At 39.4% G+C, this 23,630-nt stretch overlaps 1 protein-coding gene across 1 annotated transcript in view; it reads left to right on the top strand.

The window, feature by feature from the left end:
- Window positions 1-23,630, top strand: part of DCHS2 (dachsous cadherin-related 2) — a 108,523-nt gene that overhangs the window by 58,087 nt on the left and 26,806 nt on the right. Inside the window, exons 4-10 of the mRNA XM_053941320.1 lie at window positions 5,731-5,967; window positions 7,286-8,305; window positions 9,667-9,842; window positions 10,225-10,324; window positions 15,730-15,887; window positions 18,346-19,180; window positions 20,098-20,337. Of these exons, the coding sequence (XP_053797295.1) occupies window positions 5,731-5,967; window positions 7,286-8,305; window positions 9,667-9,842; window positions 10,225-10,324; window positions 15,730-15,887; window positions 18,346-19,180; window positions 20,098-20,337 (2,766 nt within the window). The remainder of the gene's footprint in view (window positions 1-5,730; window positions 5,968-7,285; window positions 8,306-9,666; window positions 9,843-10,224; window positions 10,325-15,729; window positions 15,888-18,345; window positions 19,181-20,097; window positions 20,338-23,630) is intronic.

Raw genomic sequence — 23,630 nt, 5'->3', positions numbered from 1 at the left:
AGAAGGAGCTTTCTTGGTGTTGCTTGTTTGTGCTTTTTTTAGGGAATAATTATTTAAATATGTAATAGTACAAAATAGAGAAAGCTAGGAGGCACCTGATCTTCTAAATTGGCAAACTGTAGTCTCTAGGGACAAAAAATTTTGCATCCCAAATTACAAGACTTTGTCTAAAAAGCACTTATGTAAGAGAAAACAGCCTAGACGATACAAAACCATTCTAGTACTAAACTCATTTAGTCTAAATCAACATTAGAGGCTCTTTTGATCAACATTAGAGGCTAATGCTCAGGTGGGTATTCTGTTTGTGAAGAATGGAACTCCTGTAATTAGAAATTCATATTTTATGTGTTGATGAATATTTCTTAGCTCACTAAAACTCTCTGTATTCTATAGTATTTGAAATAGTAGTGTCATGCTTCTGGGGGAGCTGCAGTGTTAAGACTGCTTATGTTACTTTATAGATCCAGGTACTGGTTTGTTATGTGCAGACTCCCTGACCAGACTTCCATGTGCTAAGCAAATTCTTGTGATTAAACACAGTACGTTTATATAGTATTGGTTGTAGACACTAAGTCCTTTTATATCTATTTCTCTTTCTAAAAGGAAAACTATGAACTGAGCACAAGAATTTGCTACAGAGTGGGCAGTGTTGAAAGCATCTGCAGTGCAGTGGTATGAAACCTGTAAAGTACAAATGTAGCTAGAAGATTGATATGGGTTCAATCAGTTATTTACTACAAAAACATTCAAACACTGAATATTTTCAAACTGAAGAAGTCCTCTTCTTTGCTGAAATGCAAACCAGCATTTGTGCCATTAAAAATAAGCTTTTTAAAGACTTTTCATGTGAGCTGAAGCTGTGTGTATTACAGTAGGTAGATTGTAAATAACAATATAATTCCTTATTAATTCCTTCCTTCCCCTGGCCATTATGAAACCAGCTGTTCAGTGTATTTGGCAGAGTTGCTATGGTTACCATCAAGCATGCAGCTTCACTAAAAAAGGTGCATTTTAAGTACAGGTGAAATGCTAAAGCTGGAAGCTGTATGCAGTGCCAAGATGACAACATAGGCAATGAGCTGGATAAACTTAAATAGAAATGCAGCAGAACCACTATCATTCTTCATTAAAACAATGCTAATTTTAATGTTAATGCAAAATGCATACCTCCTAACTGCATTGATCTTCTGGAGGATCACCCTGTCTGTGCTCATCTTGAAGCTTTTTCTGACACATAAAAAGCAAAGCTGTGCAAGCACACCTGCTCTGGGAAGCTGCCGAGCTAGGGTGGGTGCTCTGGGCAGATCAATGGGTCAGCTCTGACCTGCACAGTAGTGAACAGCAGGTCCAGTGGCCAGCTTTGAAGGTCATCTGGGGTGAGGAACCATATGGACCTTTTGGCCATCTGCTTGTTGTCTGAGCTGTGTCAAGCGATGCCAGCTGGCTCATCCTAGGTTATTTGCTGAAGAAATAGTGCTATCATTTAAAGTTTGTTAGGGTGTTTGGTTTCAAGGGCTTAGGTAACACCACTGGTAACTGTTGATTTGATTCCTCTTGCCATGTTCTAAAGTTGTTTTTTCATTTCATGAACAATGATATAATATTAGAAGCCATTTAAGTATGCATACCCATGCAATCCAGACTTTGTTACTGAAGTTAGTGCATCCTGATTTTTGTCTTTGCAACACTTGACCAAATCTGGAAAACATTTGGTTTGCCTACAAATGGCTATAAATGTAGGGCTGATTTTTGTTTTGTTTATGGGAGAACCCTGTGCAAAAACAGATTTTCAAAGTGCTCAGATGGAGATGTGTGTGGAAATCCTATCGGGTTAACCAGTATGATTTCTTCCCATACAAAAAGTTCTTTTGGTGAGTGAACCTACTTTGATGCTGGATGCTGTTGTAAGATTAGGACTGAACACAGGATCATGAATATAATAAAAAATGTATTTTAAAAGAATCATTACATATGGAATCGTGTCTCCTGCCTTTAAATGTTGAAAAACAGCACTTGTGGAATAAGGTTCACCTCCACAAAAATAAGAACAGCAAAACCCCATGAGAAATTTTGCCATTGCTAGAGGATGGTGGGTGGCACAGAGTCCTGTCCTTCATTAGTGCATTTGCACATTGTGGGCAAATAGGCACAAAGTGAAGAGCAAGACTTCTTGGAAGTTTCTGCCCTACTATAGACAGTGAGTGAGGAAGTATGAAGCAGATGAAAGAGCTGGCAGTCATGATTTTGCCTTCAATAGTACTAGTTCTCCCCCATATACATGCAGTCCTCCAAACCATTGTAAAGATTTCTGCTAGCCCTTGAACACAAATTGTCCTGCAGCAAAACATCTGTGAATTCCAGCATGGCTGTGCTAACCTGCCTTGGAGCAGAGCTGTTCCCAGACTACATCCTGCAGTGGCAGTTGCTAACACACATCCAGCATTGCAGGTTCTGCCTGAAATCTGTATCCAAATCATATCCAGGCAGCAGGCAGTCTGTAATCATGCTTTTGATTTATAAGGGTTGGGATCTGCAATCAGTTATGCCCACGTGGATCTAGTCAGGAAAATGAGATTGCCAAGGGGTGAATGAGGCTGGGTGTTAATGCTTCATCTGGTGGGTAATTATAGGATTGTTCACCTGTGAAGCAGAATTGATTCCAGCTCTCTGTCATGCAGAATAAGGAATTAACCAGAACTAAAACCTTCAAAGCACTGCAGTGATATAGATATTAATTTGAAAAATGGAAATGAGATGTTTTTAAAGGCAGCAGATCAGACTATTCATTTATATGGTGAGTCAAGCCATAAGAAATGTGTCGCTTTTCTTGAAGTTGACCCACAGTTGTGTCTTTGTGGTCCTTTGCTGGGAGCTTTGGTAAAACATGCCTTGCAGAGGAGCTGTCTCATTATTCCCTTTTCATTGTCAGTGTTTATAGAAACTGTTTTTCATAATGGAAGAACATATTCTGTACCACAGCAACTTAAAATTGTCTTTTAAGTCTCTGAAGCCTTGAATTACAGGCTGCAAATGATTGTGGTAATAACAATAATAAACCTCAATCTTAATTACAGAATGGGGAAAAAAGGAAAATCATGGTTCATCCTCAGCCTGTTACCTAATGCAACATGTCTCCACTGAGTTTCACACACTGAACCTGTGACTTTGACAGTTCCTGCTCCTTGCAATTTCCTCTGTTTCTGCCTTTGCCGTGTAGTACTTGGGCATCTCCTGCACCCTACTGCAGCAGATGAAATGCACCCAGCCAGCCTGCTCTCAGGTGTGCTGGCAGCTGCTTTTGGCCCAAGTGGTCCCGACTGTCCGTTTTAGTCACAGTCTGCTGTTTTACCTAATCATACAGAAAGTGAAATCCCAGATGCTGCTTTCTTCTACAGCTTCTTTCCTGTCATGTGGTGCCATAGTAGAACTTAATGAGGCATGTTCACCAACATATGGCTGAGCTATCTCAAATGTCTCTATAGATTATGTATCACCAGATGCAAAGCTAATGCCCCGTCCTACAAATGCTGAAAGAAACAGAATGTACACAGTTAAAAGTCAAAATGAGTTATTAAATTTCTGCACACTACAATTTTTGAGGTTGGAGGGAACCATATGGAAAACACATACTTCTTACTTGGATTCTGCTCTTGTTCTTATGGTGTCCTGGTCCTGCAAAAGAGAGCTGAGTTGGCGAGATGTACTTGCCTATTACCCTTTTTCCCTATGACACAGCAAAAGAATGAAGAAAGAAAACAAAATCTTTTATTAATTTTCTTTTTGCTTTCTGTAACTCAACTGGCATGGAGCATGCTGCAATGTGTCTAGATCAGCAGAGAAGGAGCTTTGGTTCTGACATATTTCTGTTCATCAGGTATTTAGAGCTTCTGGAGTAGAGCTCTGTTTGCTCCACCCTTTGCTAAAGGATGTTCTGAAGTCTTTAGTTGCTGCTCCGAGAGTAAGATTTTCAGTTCGATGCTTTATTGTAGAAGTTTTCCAGTTCCTGCATACCTCTGGACGTATTTAAAATGAGAAGGATATATTTATATCCTTGTCAGTAGAAAAATATCCAGTTGGAAAATTAGTAACATACAGTCAATTTTATTGGTTTAAATTAATTGCACAGAAATTATGTTAAAAATCCATGTGTATGTGTTTATCCTCTGGGTAAAAATAGTTAAACTCTTTTTTCCTTCAAGATACAATTGCTCAGATTACCTCAGGAAATACCAAAAGTTTGTCCTTGAAGGACTACTTTGTTCAACAGCTGAAGTAATCATAAAACTCAACCATCAGAAGAAAAAAAAAATTTAAAAGCCAAAATAAGGTTGTTTCTTAGAATTGCATCAGTTGTTAGCAAAGGGTTGTTGTCAGTTGTTATCAGTACTGACCCCTGAATCTATCTGTATGTATCACTGTTGAGCTTTTAGTGTGGTTTTTCACACTGGAATAAGCTTTCCTTTTTGTTCCTTTTACTGCATTTTAAGCAATACAGTTTATTGTAGTGTCCTAGCAGTATATTTGGAAAGTCTATTGCATGTACATTTGAATGTTTATAAGAATTTTATGTATTTTCCATTATTCTGATTAAAAATGGATTGTAGAAAACTCACCCTAAATTCTGAGAAGATATATGAATCATCCATTGATTCTCCTAAGAGACTTTGAGCTACTTCTAGTTTTTCCCTGTCTAACCACTAAATGTCCAACTTGAACTGCAGACATCATCCCTACTAAACTTGTCTTGACAGCCAGGAAATTATAAAGGTAGCCCAAAGTTTAAAGGTTTGGTTTTACTGAACTGCCAGAGGTTCTGTGTCTTTACCAGCTTCTACAAAAATGCATGTATGTAAAAGGTTGTCCCTATTAGTTGAATTACTTGAATTTACTGCAATTTTACTACTTAACACACTGTGATTCTAGCATTTAGTGTATATTTAGTTAAACTCGCTCATTGCTAAGAAAAAATTTCCTGCATTTTGGTCACCTTTCATCTTCATTTTCATGTTGAAAACTTTACTTCACAAATAGATTATCTTAAAGAATGTACTTCCAAAGTGCTATATTTTGGGACTGAATATTGTATTTTCTTTTCAAATAATTACTTCATAAAGTTTATATAAAGTGTAATTGTTAGCAGCTTGCAAATTCAATGGACCTTAGAATTCACTGTTAAGGGGTATTTTGACAGAAACTTGCGATCAGACTGCAGGTGATTGCTTCCCAGATACTTCTCAAAGAGCCCCCTGCTCCTAAGATTTATATTCTGGGGCTTTAACTCAATTTGTGTGCATGTTTTACTTCATGAGTTACTTAAGCAGAATGTCTCTAAAGCCTGTTTGAAATAACATTAACTTTACCATTTGCAAAGATAAATTAATCTTCTGAAACAACACTTTTTTTTCTACCCTGACGCATTTCCAAATTGGTATAGACTAGTAGTAAAATTTAGCATTGTTAAAGATTTAACTGAATCTGTGTTTCTAAAATTAGAATTATGGACACTGTTTTGAAACAGAACTTGCTGTCTTTCAGTGGCTTGGTGAATGGTAAAGATCATATACTTTGAAAAGAACTTGTCTCTCAAAAATTGAATTGGGAATGCTGATTTTTTTCCACATAGTCTGACCTTCTTTTAGAGTAGCAATACATGTTGAAACTATTTTGACAGCCTGCTGAATTTTATTTTATATGTCTAGTAAGTGCTATTTTATTTCTGTGTACTTTCAGGAGTTATTTACCTGACCTCAGCTCTTGGCCACCTGGCACATTCTGCACTCTTCCTGACTGTTTCTGCACGGGATGGGGGTGGCCTTCCCTCTGCCAGCAATGCAGCTGTCACTGTAAATGTCCTTCAGACTGTCTTGGTCCCTGCCATATTTGAGAGAGCTCGGTATAGCTTTTCTGTTCCAGAAGATGCACCTGAAGACAGTGTGATTGGCACCGTAAAGGCCAGAGAGCCTCCAAGTAAGTCACATTCTCAGTCAGAGATTGTTGTATTTTTGTTGTGACCATTAACTGGAAATAGCTGTAGATGATTTTTTTTTTCCCTTAAACCTCTGTGCTATTCATTCAGTCTGTCAAGCATTAAATAGAATTTACCTTTGGTATTTACAGCAACTGGTGTAATGGCTGCTTTATCAGGATGCTCTTTAGAACAGTTGGAGATTCATGGTACTCTCCTTGGTGGTCCATAGAGATTGGCAATGGCCTCCATTTTCTTCCTGATGGATCTCTATAATTGTAAATGAGGAGATAGGAAGCATGTTGGGAAGGTTTAAGTAAGTGTGACGGTCTGGCTTATGTTAAAGCATTAGCCATGCAAGGCAAATCTCAGAGCAATACTTAAGATCAGAGAGTATTCAGAAGTTTCACAGGATCTGCAAGGAGTGCTCCTGGCCACCCCTCAAAAAACCAAACCAAAACCCCACATTGTCTCAAATTAAGTGGAGAAGTCCAAATGAATGTTTGCAGGACCTTTTGAAAATATATTTAATCCATCTGGTTTTGTTATCATTTGTAAATGGAAATGGATTAGCTCCTGACAGTCCTTGGTCATAAAGAGCCCTGTCCTGAGAGCTGTACATTTTTGGTTCCTATGCAGAGCAGTGGGATCTGTGAGTCCATATAACAGCCTGATGATGCATCTGTAAATGTAAGGTGGTAGATGGCAAGGTTTCACACGAGCTTGATTAGTCAGCTCCTCCCACTTCCTTTTTTTGGGAAGGACTGTCCTCAGGGTGGAGATAGCACCCATGGGGTGGCCTTGGTAGTAAGCCTGAATCTTCAGACAGCTTGTGCTTAGGTAGCATCTGGTGCATAAATGTTACAACAATGGTCACCCATGAACAGTAAGTTTATTAAAATACATTTTTTTCAGGGAGCTGCCACCTGTTACATTCCTTGCTATAGCGAATGCCTGTGTGTAGTGAAATTGCTTCCACAAGACGAATTTATAGGCGTGTTTTTTCTGTATTTTAGATCAGGGAGAAACAAGAGGCTATTATGTGATTTTTCTCTATAGAGTTTTACAATACCAGTGTGATGAAAATCAAACAGTACAGAAGTGGATAAACTCTATACATTCATATTTTACTGAAGGGCTCCAGGGATGGGAAGGAGGAAGCATAAAAAGCCCAAGAATGTCCAACAGCTGTGTAGCTTACATTTATTCCATTGAATTTAACAGCATGCATTCTCCCCAGATGTTCTTGCCAATGTTTATGCTATCACTTCAATTTAATTTTATTTTTTTTACATTTTTTGTTGTTGTTTCCATTTCTAGATTCACTAGAAGTGGTTTCTTACAGAATTTGCTCTGGTGATCCGCATGGGAAGTTCTCTATTGACCCCCAGTTTGGCATTATCCGCACCAAGAAACAGCTTGACCACGAAGCTCAGTCTGTTGTGGTGCTCACTGTTCAGTCACAGCTGGGTGACTCCCCTGTCTACAGCAGCACTCAAGTCAACATATCTGTGACAGACATCAATGACAACCCTCCCGTGTTTCTTACCAAATCTGATAAGGTAACAATCTCACATACCCAGCCTCCTGGCACTGCTGTCTACATTGCTCATGCAGAAGACAAAGACAGTGGCCTAAATGGGGCAATCAAATACAGTATTGCAAGCACGCAGTCAGATGCATTTAGCATTGATCCAAGTCTCGGAGTGATAAACCTTACCAGGACAGTGTTGGCAGAAAAGCAGCAGGAATACGCTCTACACATAGCAGCTGAAGACTGTGGAAGTCCTCCTCTGACTTCTTTGCTGATGTTGACAGTGGTTCTTGAAGAGCAGAAGATGGGCCCTACTTTGGTTTTCCAAAGCCTGGTGTATCAAGTAGAAGTCAGTGAAGCTACCTCTCCAGGTGCCCAAATCCTTCAGGTTCAAGCACACTCACTTGATCCACACAGCATTACCTCCAATCTGACTTATTCCTTAGAGCCTAGCACTGATTCTGTTGCATTTGGAATCAGCTCTGATACTGGCTGGATTTATCTTCGGAAACATTTGAATTACGAATGCACACAGATGCTGAGTTTTAGAGCCTTGGTCAGCACATCTGAGGATGAAAACTTCAGGCAAAATGCAAGTGCATCTATAATAGTTAATGTCCTGGATGAAAATGATCATTCTCCCATGTTTATGCATGAGAGCTACTTCTTTGAAGTTGAAGAAAATCTGATTCCCAGTGGTGTGGTTGGCACCATTACAGCTGTTGACAAAGACTCAGGAAGAAATGGACAGCTTTCCTATTTCCTCTTGTCTGATGGAAAGTATTTCAAGATGAATTCCAACACAGGTAGCATTTTATGATTTGTAATCTGCCTAATATTGCTTTTGGAAAACCGCCTTCCCTAAGGGTAGGGAAGTAAAGGATACAGCTTCTAGGCAGCTTTTGCTGTGAATCTTTTTGGTAGATATATGAATATTTTAACTCAGAGTGTCACAATTTGGGGAATTAAATAGACCCAATATATTTTCATGAAGAATGGACTAGCCCTTAGGATTTTTTTTTTTTTTTCATGACTTTGTTCAGGTCACTTGGTCATAAGTTTCAGTGTTTGGCTGAAACAAATTAAAATGAGAAGTTCTAGTTTCAATAGTTTAAAAGAGAAAATTTTTGCCTGTGATCAAGTACAGTTGAAAAGTACCGATCAGCCATAAGTAACTATAAAAGTACTTATGAAGTTAGACAAAGTGATTTAAAATACTTGTGAATGCTTCTGTAACTGACATCAAAACTGAGTTCATGGCATCACAGAAGTCAAATTGGCTGAGAGAAATTTTTCGCAGCATAGGGTGTACTCTGCAGTGAATCCCAAATGCTTCAAGTAATAGGGGTTATGTCTACACAGTATAACACCAGAGACCAGAGCATGGTGAGCTTAAAGGAAGGGAATCCTTCAAGGGATACAGGCACAGTAAATAATCCAGTTTAGCAAAATGATACATAGGAAGCAATAATCTGCTGTTTAAAATTCCTGTTTCCAGATGTCCGGTCCCCATGGGGACTGAATAGGCTTTCCTAGAATTTCTCTGTATGAATCTCAAAATAAAAGCAGGTTCCTTTTGAGTACACTTATAGAAGTTTCAGACAAACAGAATACTAGGAGTTAACCAAGAATATTTGAAAAAAACATGTGGTTATCTGTGTGATGAGCTTTGGTCAACCACAAATCTCCAGCTATATTGGGTATGGCTAAGCAGACAGGGAGAAGATTGGTCACATCTATTTGCTAGGTTTACCAGAATGTATGGGAGACATAAAGGTTTATGATTAATGTACATAATTAATAAAAGCCCCTTGTCAGCAGTTAAACCCCTGTGCTCATGCATTATCTGTCCTGGAGTGTTGTGAAGGCCAGATGGATTTCTTTGGAAGGTCAGCACTTTGGTTCATACTGTTTTACACCTTTGCTCTGGGGCACCCAGTGTACAGTAAAAGATGTCATAGGGCACTAAAGTGCATATGTAAAACTCTGACAGAATGTTTCTAACAGGATGGGGTTTGGAAAGTGGAGTTTTCATGTCGGGGATCAGGTGTATCAGGGGGCACATATCATTATTTCACATTAAATTAAATGCATAAATTGCATACGCTGAGTGCTAGCATACAGTAAACGCCTAACTGCATTTCTTTCCCTTTTCCTTGGCCATCAGGTGAAATCATAAACTGGGCGGCGCTGGACCGCGAGGAGCGGGCCCACCACGAGCTGCGGGTGCTGGCGATGGACGCGGGGCGGCCTCGGCGCAGCGCCACGGCCGCCGTGCACATCTCTGTGCGCGACCGCAACGACCACGCGCCACGCTTCCCGCAGGGGGCGCTGCGCCGACAGGTGGGGCAGAGAACCGCACAACACCGCCCCGCGGCTGCACCGCGCACTGCGGGTCCTCCCAAACCGGGGCGCTGCACACCGCCAGATCTAAAGGGTGGCATGAGCATAATTCTGCTCATGTGTGCAGTGGCATCCCTTTTGGTTTCTGACCTCTAAAACCACAGTAAAGATGTTTGAGTTAGCACTCTATGCAGACCCCGACAGAGGTTTGCTAGAACTGTTGTTTAACCATCTCCTGAAATGTTCATTGCATTCACTGTAAATATTACTGAAATGGAAAATAGAGCAGCAGCTAAACTCTTGTGTTATGGTAAGGGATTTGTTTTAAGACTGGCTTTATCTGTGTATAATTGCAAATCATTTATAAACTGCTTGGTGACAGGTTTTGGAAGGGCAGCCATCAGGGACACTTGTTGCCACCATCTTTGCAAAAGACTTTGATTCTGGAAACAACGGTGTTGTGTTATATTCAATAGAATCAGGTAAGAATTTAAAGGGTTAATTAATACAGAAAGATACATTAAAATAACTAGCATTTTAGAAAAGCCATGTATCATACAAGATTTTATGTTTATTTTGTGTTGGGTAGAATAAAGCTGCCTTTGTAAATAGGAATCAGCATCATCATGTGTCTTACAAAGTATTTAAGAAGGTGCAAGCAGCTGCCTTTCCTCCCTTTGCTCTCTGCGCCATCTTTCATGGGGTTTAGTTGCTTCTGTGGCTGGCCAGAGAGTGATCCAACAGCTCTCAGAAAAGACTAGGACCATGATCTTGTACTGCACAGTTTAGTATTTCAGTCAGTTGTTTAACATCTTAAAGGAAAAAATGATCTCCCTTTTCCCATGACCAGTTGAAAGTTTTCCTGCTAAAATAACAGTTTGTGACAGTCTGAGACAGAGATCAGAGGGATCAGCACATAATCTGGGCAAACAATGAGGTTTGTGGTTTTTAGTTCAGGTTTCACCCTTTGTTTAGCAGTGTGTTAACCTGACATAGCTGCTTAAAAACACTTCTCTTTAGTTTTCCCCATAATTCCTACACGTAATAGTTCACTTCTGGGGTAAGCTGTAGGATCCAGTTTTGTTTGCAGTGAAATTAATAACAGAGCAGTCCTAAATTAGAACATGAGTGGGACTGAGGCATTAATACTAGTAGGAGACATAGATGTGATGTCTGGATTTGCTGCATACCACTTGCTACGCTTTCCTAAAAGTGAGCACTCCCTCTATAACCAGGAAGGAAAACAGGTTGGTTCCTCCTGCTTTCCTTCACTATTGCTTCAAAACAGTAAGAGCTACCAGGAATAGAACTATTTCTCTTTTGTTTGGTTTCTGTTCTATTCTCCCAGTTTAATGTAATCAATACTTTTTAAGCTTGGGATTTGTAATCTATGGTAATTTGCATGTAGATCTTACTGTTTCATCAGAGCAAGAAAACTTCATTCCCTTAAGTTGGATATAAATGACTACCTATTCCAGAGGGAATTGGATGGTATCTTAGACTTCTGCATTGTGAGTAAGAATATTTTACACAAGAAAGATCCCCCTTGTGAAAAAGGGAACAAGTAGTGTGCAATCCTTTGTTTGAAGAGTGATGGCCAGACAATGCAGGAGGTGTTTTTCAGGGGTCTCTGCCTATTCATGTGTCTTACCATGTCCCCTTCCTTCAAACAGCACATTGGATTTTCTTACTGGCTTCACTGTAGAGCTCCCAGAGGGGAGTAAGTAAGAGTTCAATTTATAAAAATGACTAGCAACACAAAATATGACTGGTCTTGCAAAAGCCGTCTCTGGAAAGAACAAAAGCATAAAAACAGCAGCAAACACACCCCCATCTTCCCCCCCTTTCAAATGCAAAAAACCACAAAAAAATCTCTCCTAGCCTTGGAACTAGATATTTTCCTGATAAACAGATCCAGAAACAGCTGAGCTTCTCTGATACTAATTTTTGTTGTTAGTTGGCTCACAGCCTTTAACATCTGGTCTTCTGTTTCATTGTGAAGTTTTTGCCTGGTTTATATTTAAAATAGTGTTTTCTTTTTCTGGGATACTGTTCAGTACTTAAATATGAAGAAGAAACATGATCTGATTTACAGCCATATTTGTTAAACAGAGAGACAGCAGGTTAATTGGAGAACTCCATGCAGAGCAGTGCTCTATTCTTCAGTCATGGGGCTGCCACAAGATGGAGAGCTGCAAGTGTCAGTGTCACCTGTTAAGCTTGTAAATGTTGCTGGGTAATTTTTAATGTTCTTGAGATCTTAAAGAAATTTCAAGATAGCAGCAATATATTAAGCTATGCAGGAATATTAATGACAAATGCCCACAAAATAAATGAGGAAAAATTTGAAAAGAACTATGAAGTTTACACACCAGATGAATTTTAGGTTACAGGGAAGTGTTTCCTTCCAAATGCCCCTTCCTCTTCCTAGAAAATCAAAGCAAATAATCCTTTAAAAATGGGTGTGTATGGAAGTAGGTGGCACATGACCCTACCTCCACTTCTGTGTTATCACTAATTCAGAGAGAGTTAATCCCAGCTGTGTGTACTATTTATTCCATAGTGAATCTGGCAGTCAAAGTTATTTTCCTGGTCTTCTTTATGACTGTCAATAGGATATAGTATAGCATTTATAAGAGAAATTAGTGTGTATTTATAGGGCATCTGGAACTACTGCTTTGTGTGTTAAGTCTAGCATTGACAGAGGCTTTTACAGTTATATTTGGAGCAATTATATGAATGCAACATTAGCCCTTGACTACACAAGTGCCAAGAGAAGGCTAGTTACACTGCTAACATGCACAAATTGGCAAGTGCTGTCCATGTGTCTGTGAAGAAGTCCTTGTTCTCTAGAATAACTTGCAAGCAGCATGCAGAGAGCATTCACAGACTTGCAGAGGGCTACATTTCTGCACAAGCCCTTATGTTCAGGTTCTTTGGGAGCCATGGCCTTGCCTTCCTCTTTTGTGTTAAAGGAAACAACTTTTCCATCATCTCAAAGGAGAAGGACATGTTCAGGGCACTAAGTATTTTAACACCTAGGAAATAGTTGTTCAGGAAATTAGGTAAAAATACACAGCTAACTATCATTGTGTGCTGAAGTCACTAATCTCTGAGAAATCTCTAGTGTTATTTTCTGTTTGCTTTCTGTGTAATTTTGCCTAAATGCCAGTTTCTGTAAGGCCTGAATGTTCAGCCAGACAAAGTTTACAGTAACACATTGCTTGGTGTCTCTCAGGCCACCATTTCTTTTCTTTTTGGTTCTAAACTGCAGTTTCTGTGATCATCTTTGAGAGCACAGAGCTGAAAGTGTCTGACTTTTAGATAACCTCATGTAAATGAAAGGCTGGCCAACAGGTTGGACAAGGCAGAGATGAAAAATTTAATTGTAAACACATATGTATTTATTGGCTGGTTACTTTTGCAAGCTCAAGAAGAGACTGGGGCCATTGGAGTCTGTTGAGGGATTCAATTTTTTTCTGTTCCATGTTTCATCTGCTCTTTAGAGTTTCCTTATTTCTTATCCATTTCTCCTATACTTTCTTCCTTTTCTCCTCAGATACAAAAGGACATATTTAGGATGTATGATATAAGCAGCAGTTGTCTAATTCAGGTGACTTTTGGAGATGAGAGCTAAGGAAATATTTCTGGAAATGCAGCGAGTGTGAGCTTTTAGAGCAATGACTGACATGCTGTATAGGTGTTAAATTTTTTCTCAGCATAAAAGTTTTTTTCTGACTTTCAATCAAATAGCTACATTGGGAATACATTTTAAAAATAGATTGATAAAAATACAAAAAAAATAGACAGGGGACATTTCAGTTTTGACTGTCTTTATAATGTGGTATTAGATTAAAAAATGAAAATGTGAAACACTTACAAAATGGAAAGCCCAAGAGTTTTTTCTTTTATACAATGTCTCTTTCCTATATTTTCGGACTTTTTTGTAACTTTCATTGCCACTAAAATATGCACAAAAATATTTCATGCAATATTTGAATTTTAGTGTAAGTGAAGGTTTTAGCAAAATACTGAAAATATATTCATGCAATTCACATTGTATGTTCTGTTTCTCGTATCTTCTGTGACTTTAGCTTAGCTGGAATTTTGTGTCATTAAACACTATGTGGAACAAAATAGCAGATCTGTGACTGTAGATATATTGTTGGGACCTACACCAGGAAAGTAAACCAAAAGCTATGTATGAAAATAGTAATATAGCAGCATTAATATTTTGAAACTACCATGAAAAATGCAAAATGCAAGACTGTCTCACTCAATATGATTGTCTCTATATATTGTTTCCTTTTGTTGGCAATTTCCTTGTTAATGTTCCAGACAGTAAGACTCAACCCAGAAGGGACTGATGGAGAATTAAAGCTATATTAGTGCAAAAAATAGCAGAACAATATTGAAAAAAATTCCTGTTTGTTGGTTGTGAAAACCCAGTTTTCTAATTAGTTTGCTAAGTGTTCTTTTTCTTCAGATGTTACAGATGCAAATATTTTACAGTTGTAGATGATATAATTGGATACAAAAGTGAACATCTATATGTGCAGTTAACTAATTTGAATGTGCAGATTTGGAGAACATAAACAACTTCATGCTCACTTAGGTGCCTATGGAAATACAGTTCTTTATGTGTGTTTTGTGTACTACATCTGCACTGAATTTATTTTTACCTCAGTTGCTTACTGTAATAGCAGGTGTTATGCTGCATGACTTTATTTAACCCACTATCACACCTTATTAAAAATTCACATAACAGAAAGCTGTTTGGATAGTATTCTAAGAGAGAAGTACTTATAACAATTGTGATTTTCTCCATTTTTGGTCATGTATACAGAGTAATAGATACTTTCCCATTTTACTAAAATTTGAAAATAATTTATATTCAATTTCTTGAAAATGGGGGAGCCATGTGTCAGTCTTTTTTTTTTCACAGAGGAGGTTTATATTAGATGTTAGGAAAAATTTCTTTACTTAATTGTTTGTCAAGCATAGGAACAGGCTGTCCAGTGAGGTGGTGGAGTCAGCATCCCCAGAGATATTTAAAACACATGTAGACGTGGTACTTAGGGACATGGTTTAGTGAACCTGGCAGCATTGGGTTAAAGGTTCCGCTTCATGATCTTAAGGATCTTTTCTTCAACTTAAATGATTCTCTAATTCTAAGTCATGAAGAACTATGTCTTCATCTGTGGTAAAATTATTCTTTGCAACTCTCAAATAAATGATGTGGCTGCAAGTAATAACTTTAATTAAAAGCCACTTATTATTAGAGTGCCACCAGTCCTCGATGAAAGATATAAGCATAATTTCCAATATTCACATGTTTTTCTACAACAGCTTACTGTAAGATTGTAGCTACCCCCAACTGACTGCTGGTACAGACTACAGCCAGAGCAGGTGGCACTGCTGCAGTCACAGTGCACTGTACAGGTCTACAGTGCTCTTTGCTGGCCTTGTAATCTGCGAGTCACAGGAGATACTCGACACTTCATGCCAATTTGAAGACTAAGACTTAATTCTTTCTCTGGCCCTGTCTGCCAAGGTTAGAAAGAGGAGGACCAGTCCTGGGCTATCTGTCACCCTCTTGATGCACACACCATTGGTGTGAGTAAAGTTGGTACAAAACTGGGCTGTTGCTTTAGTACTCTATGCAGTTTCTCCCCATATTTTTCTAAATCCACACTAAGTGGTTTATAATAACTAGGTACTCAATGAAGAAAGAGGAGGTGAACCAAACAAGCCAGAGAGATCCAAATGAGTGCAGCAGGTTCCTTTCCTCCAGGTCCTGCTCTTTTTTACTGTTCATTACAAAGTTCAGTACTATGGAGGCACCTGTTACTGATTTGCAATAACACATATCCATTTTTGCCCCCAGAAGAGGATATAGGATACTTCCAGATTGATGCTGTCAGTGGAGAGTTAAGAACAACCCGGCCTCTGTCACATGCTGAGAGATCTGACTACAGAATGATGGTGATAGCCAAGGACCAGGGGATGCCTTCGCTTCAAGGGCGTGCTGCTGTTTACATCCAGGTACTTATTTACCTTGTACAGACAGAATAATTATGTTAAATACTTAGTTTCTTTGAAGAAAAAAAAAAAACAACTTTGGAAGAATGTTGGGAAATAAACTGAAAAAAGGAAGAAGCTCAAAATTGTAAGCATCTTGTCTCATGGTAATTTTCCCTAGCTGTTTCTTTGTTGAGGGAGGAAATGAGAGGGCAGACTCATTTTTATTTAAGAATGCACAACAGCATTCTGGATCTTGCAAATAGATGATGCTTATGCTTTAGGAGATCATTGGAAACACTGGGAAATAGGAGGAAAATATCCAGGTAGGCAGAGAGAAAAATATCAAGTGGGACTGAAAGTGGGGAAGAGAGTAGACTTTTTTGTTTTCTCCACTAAGTTGCTCTCTTTTCTAAATTCTGTCTCTATAACCTTGCATATCTCATTTCTTTGTGCTGATTTATACAAGGCTGCTCTTCATGAGGGTGTGAAATGCAGCATGTGCTCATTCCATAGCCAACCACCTGCTGTTCATTGAGCCACAGTGGGGCTGCTTTGTCCAGGCCACCTGTGCACTCCTCTGTCAGAGGCTGAATGTCATTGAGGCTGCTATTTTCAACTCACCCTAGAGATGGTTAATTTTGGATAGCTTGTAGTTTCAGTCCAGGCAAGGCAAATGCTGTTCCCACAGCTGAAGAGAGTTAAAGGACTCCTCTCCTGGAGCAACAGGAGAAACAATGGGTGATGAACTGACTGTAACCCTGTCGTAGTTTGACATGGAAGTAAATTTTTTCTAGGAAGTTGAGTTAAACTAATCAGTGGTCAAGTTTAGATATTGGCACCTGGAGTGACCACTGAAAGTATGGACACGCCTCTGAGAACACAGGGGGTTAAAAGCAAAAACTCTCAGAAGAACTGTCTCTTTTAGTTCTGGTCGTCAGAGTGCAGGCTCTCCCCTACCCAGCCATTGGCTGGGTGGGGGAGGGGAAGCCACGCGGCCTTGTCCAGGTAGGCCGAGGGGCTGAGGGTCTGGAACCGAGCCAGCTCCTGTGGACGGAAGGGTGGAGAGAAGTAGAGATGCTTTTGCCCCCCCCTCTCAAGAGGGAAAGAGACAGAGAGCCTGGTGGCACCTAGAAATTTGCTAGCAGAGGAAAAGGAGAAGGGGGGGGGGAATGTCCAGCGTGGGAGATAGAACACCGGACCGAGATATCAGCCGTCCAGAGAGTCTGAACGTTTAACCCTTTCCAGAAAATGAAGGCTTTTTAAAAGTATTACTCCTCCTTGATTTGTAATAAAAGAGAGATAGTCCGGGACCTGAGATGTTAGAAAAAGAAATATTTAGGTGAGAGGAGATGATGAAGTAGCTTTTAACTAAACTTTTCTTATTAGCCATGGACTGAACCAAAATCTCCTGCAATAGAGACTGCATTTTAGGGGGATGCAGTGGTGACCCAGGGAGACCTGTTTCAACTTCGAACAAGAATAGCAAGAAACGAAGAAAGCTAAAGAAGAAATGGTGATACCCTCTGTCTTCGGGAAGAAGATGAGTCCTGTTTTTAGACCCCTCAGCCCCAGGGGAAAATGGGGGGGACTGTAGTCCCAAGATGAGAAGCTGAACTGTTGTATCTTTGGGTCCATGGCAAAGCATCCTTAAAGGAGCCCTATGAGCAGTCTGTCCATGCACGGTGGTGAGAGCACTGTGACATAGAATGGAGAGTGTCACACTGGCAGATTTTTTTTTTCCCGAGCGGATACCATGTGTGGCAGGGAAACACAGGGTAGCAGCTGTGTTTCCTAGGGGGTCTGTGGTGCAAGAGGGACTTCTCTCTCCCTTGATAATTTAAGTATAGATTACCTGAAGAGTGGTAATTTGATCAAGAATCCCGGGTGATGTTTCATAGCTGGGTGTTTTTAGAAATTGAGAAGAAGAGGGGTGTTTTAAAAAGTCTTCATCCTGAATTTAGTTTATGTGTTTTCTGTATTAGTAGTAGTTTAATAAAGTTTTTTTTTCCCTTTGTTATTAAGCTTAGGCCTTCTCTGCTCTGTTCCTGATAACATCTCACAGCATTTATTTAGGGAAGGTGCATTTTCATAGGGACGCTGGCATTGCGCCAGTGTCCAACCATAACAAACCCCCATTCCCTGTCTCCCTGCACCCCTGGAGGAGGAGTGAAGGGTGGGGGAAAGGTGTATTTTTATTTTACTTCTCATTATCTTGCTCTGATTTTGTTTGCAATAAGTTTAGTTAATTTCTCTAATTCTAATCTGTTTTGGTCGTGATGGTATTTGCTGAGTGATCTCTCCTCATCCTTATCTCAGTTCATGAACTTTCATTATGTTTTCTGTCCCCTGTCCACTGGCAGAGGGGAGTGAGAAAGCAGCTTTTCTGGTACCTGGCATCCAGCCAAGGTCAGCCCACTACACATTACAATATTCATAATAAGAGTGGCAAAATATTGCAGTCTTTGTGTTTTGGTTGCAGGTGATCCCACTTCCCAATGGGAGATCTGGCTTTTCTCAGGACTTCAAGCACTTTGTCGTACCTGAAAATTTTAAACCTGCACAAGTGTTGGATTCTCTGAAGGTGCCAAGTAACCATGTAGCACTTAACAGGAAACTACATTTCAGTATTGCTAAAGATGATAATGTTCATTTTGAAATAGACAGCTTGACAGGAGACCTTTATCTTTCTAAGGAGCTTGACTATGAAACAGATTCACACTTTCTTTTGCAAGTTATTATAAAGGATTATAATAATCCCCCACAAAATAGTACTGTCTTCCTAAGTATTGATGTAGAAGATAAGAATGATCATTCTCCACATTTTCAAGATGACTTTGTAGTGATTGGCATAGAAGAAAATGTACCCGTTGGCACTCTGGTGTACACATTCAATGCAAAGGATGGAGATGGCAGTTTTCTGAACAGCAAAATAGAGTATTCCTTAGAAATAAGTAACACAGGTGAAAATCCATTTCTTATTCACCCTTTGTATGGCGCCTTGACCACAGCTTCTCCACTGGACAGGGAGATTACTCGTTCTGTGATCTTGACGGTGTTTGCAGAAGACCAGGCAATAAATCTGACTGATCGTCGGCTGGATTCCCTGGCTGTCAAAATTGTTATTTTAGATATCAATGACAACAGCCCGAGTTTTATGTCTTCGCCTCTTTCCTATGTCATGGAGGATGTGGAGGTGGGCTTCCTTGTACACCACATAATTGCAAAGGATCCTGATGAGGGAAGAAATGGACAAGTTACATATCACATTCTTTCAGGCAATGAAAACAAAGCATTTGTACTGGATAAAATCACAGGTACTGTAACTTCTGTTCTCTGTGGTTTCTTGTGTTGTGATTCTCACAGTAACATTTGGGAGTGCATACCATACAATAGTGAAATACCACATTAGTGTGGCACTCTGCTCAGGTGACTTATTGTCCTCAGGGATGATTGCCTTGGGCAGAGCACCACACAAGCAGGGCACTGCAGAGCACGGTAGTCAAGCACTGTGAGACTCGGCTCAAAACTTTTGACATAACACTGTTACTGTGTTGTGTGGGTGTACTGGGGCATCTTCCAATAGTGTATTGAGGAAGGTGGGGAGAAAATGCGGGCAGTGAAATACTTCATTCGGATTTTGGCATTATGCATGCTTAAAGCATGTGCACACATGTATATTATGATATGTACAAATGAGGAAAGGCAAAGTTGAGATCAGGCAGTCTGCATTACACTGTGGGTGGAATGTGTTCAGTGGAGGCTCAAAGTGCTGATGAATTCCATTCTTCAGCCCTCTGAAATTGTCTGCTTTCTAACTCTTATACTATATTCTCACAAATGCAAATATTGCCTTAATAGTAGTAATATTTTCTGGTTCTTATTCTGATTCTGAATCCATTAGGTGATGCAGCTGACACTGATGTGTAGAGTTCCTAACTGCATAACTTGCGTGCAAAAGAAGACAAATATTTAAGTTAAATAAGTTAAATAAAAAGCAATTTCTGAACTTTGCTTTAATTTTCCATGAATCTAAATTTCCCTGGATGCAAAAGGCAGTATTTCTGGGCCAATTAGTACTGTAGAAGGAATCAAAGGTAATGAATGACTGCAAAGTCCGGAAGCCTTGCAGCAGTGGCGTGGTGACGCTAACATTGAAGCTGTGAGTGCTGGAACAGCTAGGATCCTAACCTGGACCAGGGTACTTTTTTAAAACCTTTTTTCTTTAAACTAGGACTCTTAACTACAGCCCAGTTTCTAGACCGTGAGGTTCAGGAGCGCTACAGTTTGACAGTCATAGCTCTTGATGATGGCAGCCCAGCTCTCTCTGCCACACAAGTTCTAACCATCATTGTTCTTGATGTGAATGATGAGACCCCGGGATTTCTGAAGCAACTTTATGAGACTGCAGTTCATGAAAACCGAGATCCGGGGGAGTTTGTCATAAGAGTGGAGGCTGTGGACCGAGATGCAGGTAATTTGTGTCCTTTTGCTTGTAATTTACTTGTGGACCATAGTAGACCAATCCAATCTTGATGCCTTGCATGTACAGCTGTTGTGCTTTTCCCAAGTTTTTGAGTTTCAAAATATGAGTTTTGGTTCAGACTCTCAATCTTTAATTGGAGCTTGGAGGTATTGTGACTTGCACTTTGGGGTAGCTTCAGCTCTGATGGGTATATTAAATATAAAATGCGTTCTTGTGTGACACAGCATATTGTAGGTTTCACATGAAGAAAGCCAACATGTTCTGGTTATAAATCAGCGAACAATATTCAACTCAAAGTTTATATCTGAACATTTTGTCACTCTCAATCAGAGCGTTTTAGATAGTTTTAAAGCAGTTCAGTAGTCAAGAGTCCTGGTTTCGTAATAGAACAGGCAAATGTGCACTCATCTTTTCTGACCAGAGAGGGGCACTGTCATCCAAGATTTTCAAGCTGGTTGGGCTGTGAGGGGGTAATGGAAGCTGCTCCGGGTTTTAAATAGGCCTTTACATGCAAAGAGTGTTAATGCATTGCTTTTCAAAAATACACAGAATGGATCAATAAGATGTGGGGATGGTTCATCTCCTCAGTGAATTACATATAAGGACTAAACCTGAGAGAGTCTGCTAAGCAACAAAAAAATCCCTCCAGTTCTTCAACTACCTGCTCTTTTGAACTGTCTAAAATGCACAGCATATGATGTTACGAGGTAGTCCGTGTGCTGGAGCACTTACACAAGGTCTGTGTGATAAATAATAAAATCTGGAAAGAGAGTTAAATATTACAATACTGCCATCTTTGGCCCAAAGGTAGTCTCAGCTCTGTGAATGACTTAATTTTTACTGTGGGTTCACTTTCTGTACTTTCTTTAGAATTGTGTAAGACTGTGCTATCGTAAAAACAGATAATGGAACTTGTTAGCAAAATAATTTTATGTATTCAGTAAGATTTGTAATTTTAATGTAGAGCACATATTGATTACAAAGGCTGATGTGGGCTCAGTAGATGTATTATATAGAAAAGACATTTCCCCACAAGTATGTAAAGTATTTAAAAATCGGGAATGTGCATGTATTCCTGTCTGTTATGATCTCCATAACAGCTGAGCTATACTGCAGTCTGCCTCTGTATCTCACTCTTCCAAATATTTTCTTTCTTTTGTGGATCACAAAAAAGTTGATACTTGAAGAAAGGTTTGGAAGATAAAAGAGACAACTGAGAATTTGCTTGTATTCTTCTCCCTCCTTTTCCATCCCTTATATTTTTTTCACATCTTGTGGGAAATACAGCAGAAGGGAAATTTCCAGAGCAGTTAGTGGGAGGGAGTCTGGGTGGCTTGGCAGGGTGGAGAGGACGGGCATTCCAAGTGTACTGGGTGGCATAGTCTTTGCCTGCTTGTGCAGACACTTTGGGCTGGAGCACTGTTGTGGCTGATGGTTCCTTCCTGCTATTTTTTAAAGTACATTTTCCAATAACCACAGTCCTTCTGTTGGGTCTTTTTCTCACATTTGCATGATTTGGCCCCATGTCATGGGTGTGTCATAGAATTGTTTCAAATTAATATTAAAGTGATGTTCATAAAGTAAGAAAATTTTATTTATATAGGAGTCATATAAATATAATACTACTCACTTTTCTTATGTTTTTGGAGCACAATTTTTGAATAAGATGACTCCTGTCATGGTGTTCTTTTTTTTGTTTTTCCATTGTATATTTTTTTACGCACTCTTTAAATTGTAGTTCACATCCCAGTAATATTTGCATAGTCTTAGTGGAGGACTTTATCCCATCACACTTTTTTGTTCACTTCGTATGTTCCCTGAGTGACCACTGGGAGGAACCAGTCATTATCAACCTTTTATTTTCCTTTCTACTTCATTCTCTGTGACTGGAAGAGGGTCTTTTCTGGGGGAAATCACAAGTAAAATTTCTGACTTTGGAATGGTTTTCTTTCACATGAATATCCCTGAAACCTTTTGTGTAGTTACCTCCCTCCTGCACATTACAACACCTGCGCTTAAGTTGCCTGACTTTGGGAGCCTTTAGGAAGCCCTCTTTGCTCTCACCCCTACACAGCTGACATCTGACAGCTCAACATCAGTAAATGCAGGTGTAAAAGATGTTAACTTTGGAAAATATGTATGTTGGAAAAACACACATAGGAAAAGCAAAGATACCAGCAGCATACTTAAAATAGGCCAGGGTTTTTTCTTGAGGTAGGTCTTTGCAGAAGACTAATCTAGCAAACCAAACTAGCATTTGGCAAGGTCTCCTTTTAAGCTGATGTGTACCTCTGTGGTTCAATTGTTATGACTGGAGCCTTAGGAAAAAAATCTTAAAAGGTTAATAGAAACCATTGACTTCAAGTTATGAGACAGGGCTTACTGCAATTCATTAAACATTATTATAAAGTCCTATAAAGATGAGACTTGAATCTGGATTTGGGGCAGGGGGGCTGTTTTTTATTTCAGTTTGACATTTCAGCCCCTAAAATGTGACCAGTGCCACTGAATAATTAACCAGCAGGTTGGATTAAGTGCAAATGTGCTAGCTGATGTGCTGTGTTGTGTACACATGTAGAGTCAGCACTCTCCTCTCCTGGGCAGGGTGTGCAGCTTTTTCCTAATGCTACTTTACATTCCTAGCAGTTGGATATGGGAAAGGATTTAATAAATTCTTGGTAAATAAATGTAATTAAGATGTCATGTGTGTTCTTTAAGACTTAAAAGTTTTAACTTCAGCATTGTGTAAATAGTCAACTTGGATGCCACCCATGTTTTTCAGCCCTGGTTGTGAATAGTGTCCATTGTGGAATCTGTTTCAGAAGGAACTGGGTTGAAGCAGCTCAATTGCAAAAGGCAAGAAGCTAATAGCATCAGACCTGCAGCTTTGTGTCTCTTTTTTTCCATCTGTAGCATTTTGGTGATTAAGGGTAGATAAATGCAGGCAGAGTTGTGAATAGCTTTTAAAATTTAGTTGAATGTTATCTGATTTGGGCAGATCAGATAAATATATGTTAGTAACCTGACACTTTAAAGACATTCACTTTGATTGTCCTCACTGGTGTGATTTTTCTTCCTTCTTCCATAAAGCTGAAAGGACTTCTGTAAGTCATTTTTCCTCCTGTTGTGTATTGTATACATCCCTCCCTTGACTTAGTTTAGGTGCTAATGCATTCATGGTAGTAATTCTCCTAATCAAATTTCAGTAGCACTGTCAACCACTTAACAAAGCTATTCAAAGGCAAATGAAGTTGAATATGTTAAAAACTGTAGGCTCTGTT

This window comes from Vidua chalybeata, chromosome 4 (assembly GCF_026979565.1).
Source record: "Vidua chalybeata isolate OUT-0048 chromosome 4, bVidCha1 merged haplotype, whole genome shotgun sequence".
Classification (NCBI taxonomy): domain Eukaryota; kingdom Metazoa; phylum Chordata; class Aves; order Passeriformes; family Viduidae; genus Vidua; species Vidua chalybeata.
The sequence above is the reverse complement of the archived record's forward strand: the minus strand, read 5'-3'. Positions and strand labels throughout refer to the sequence as shown.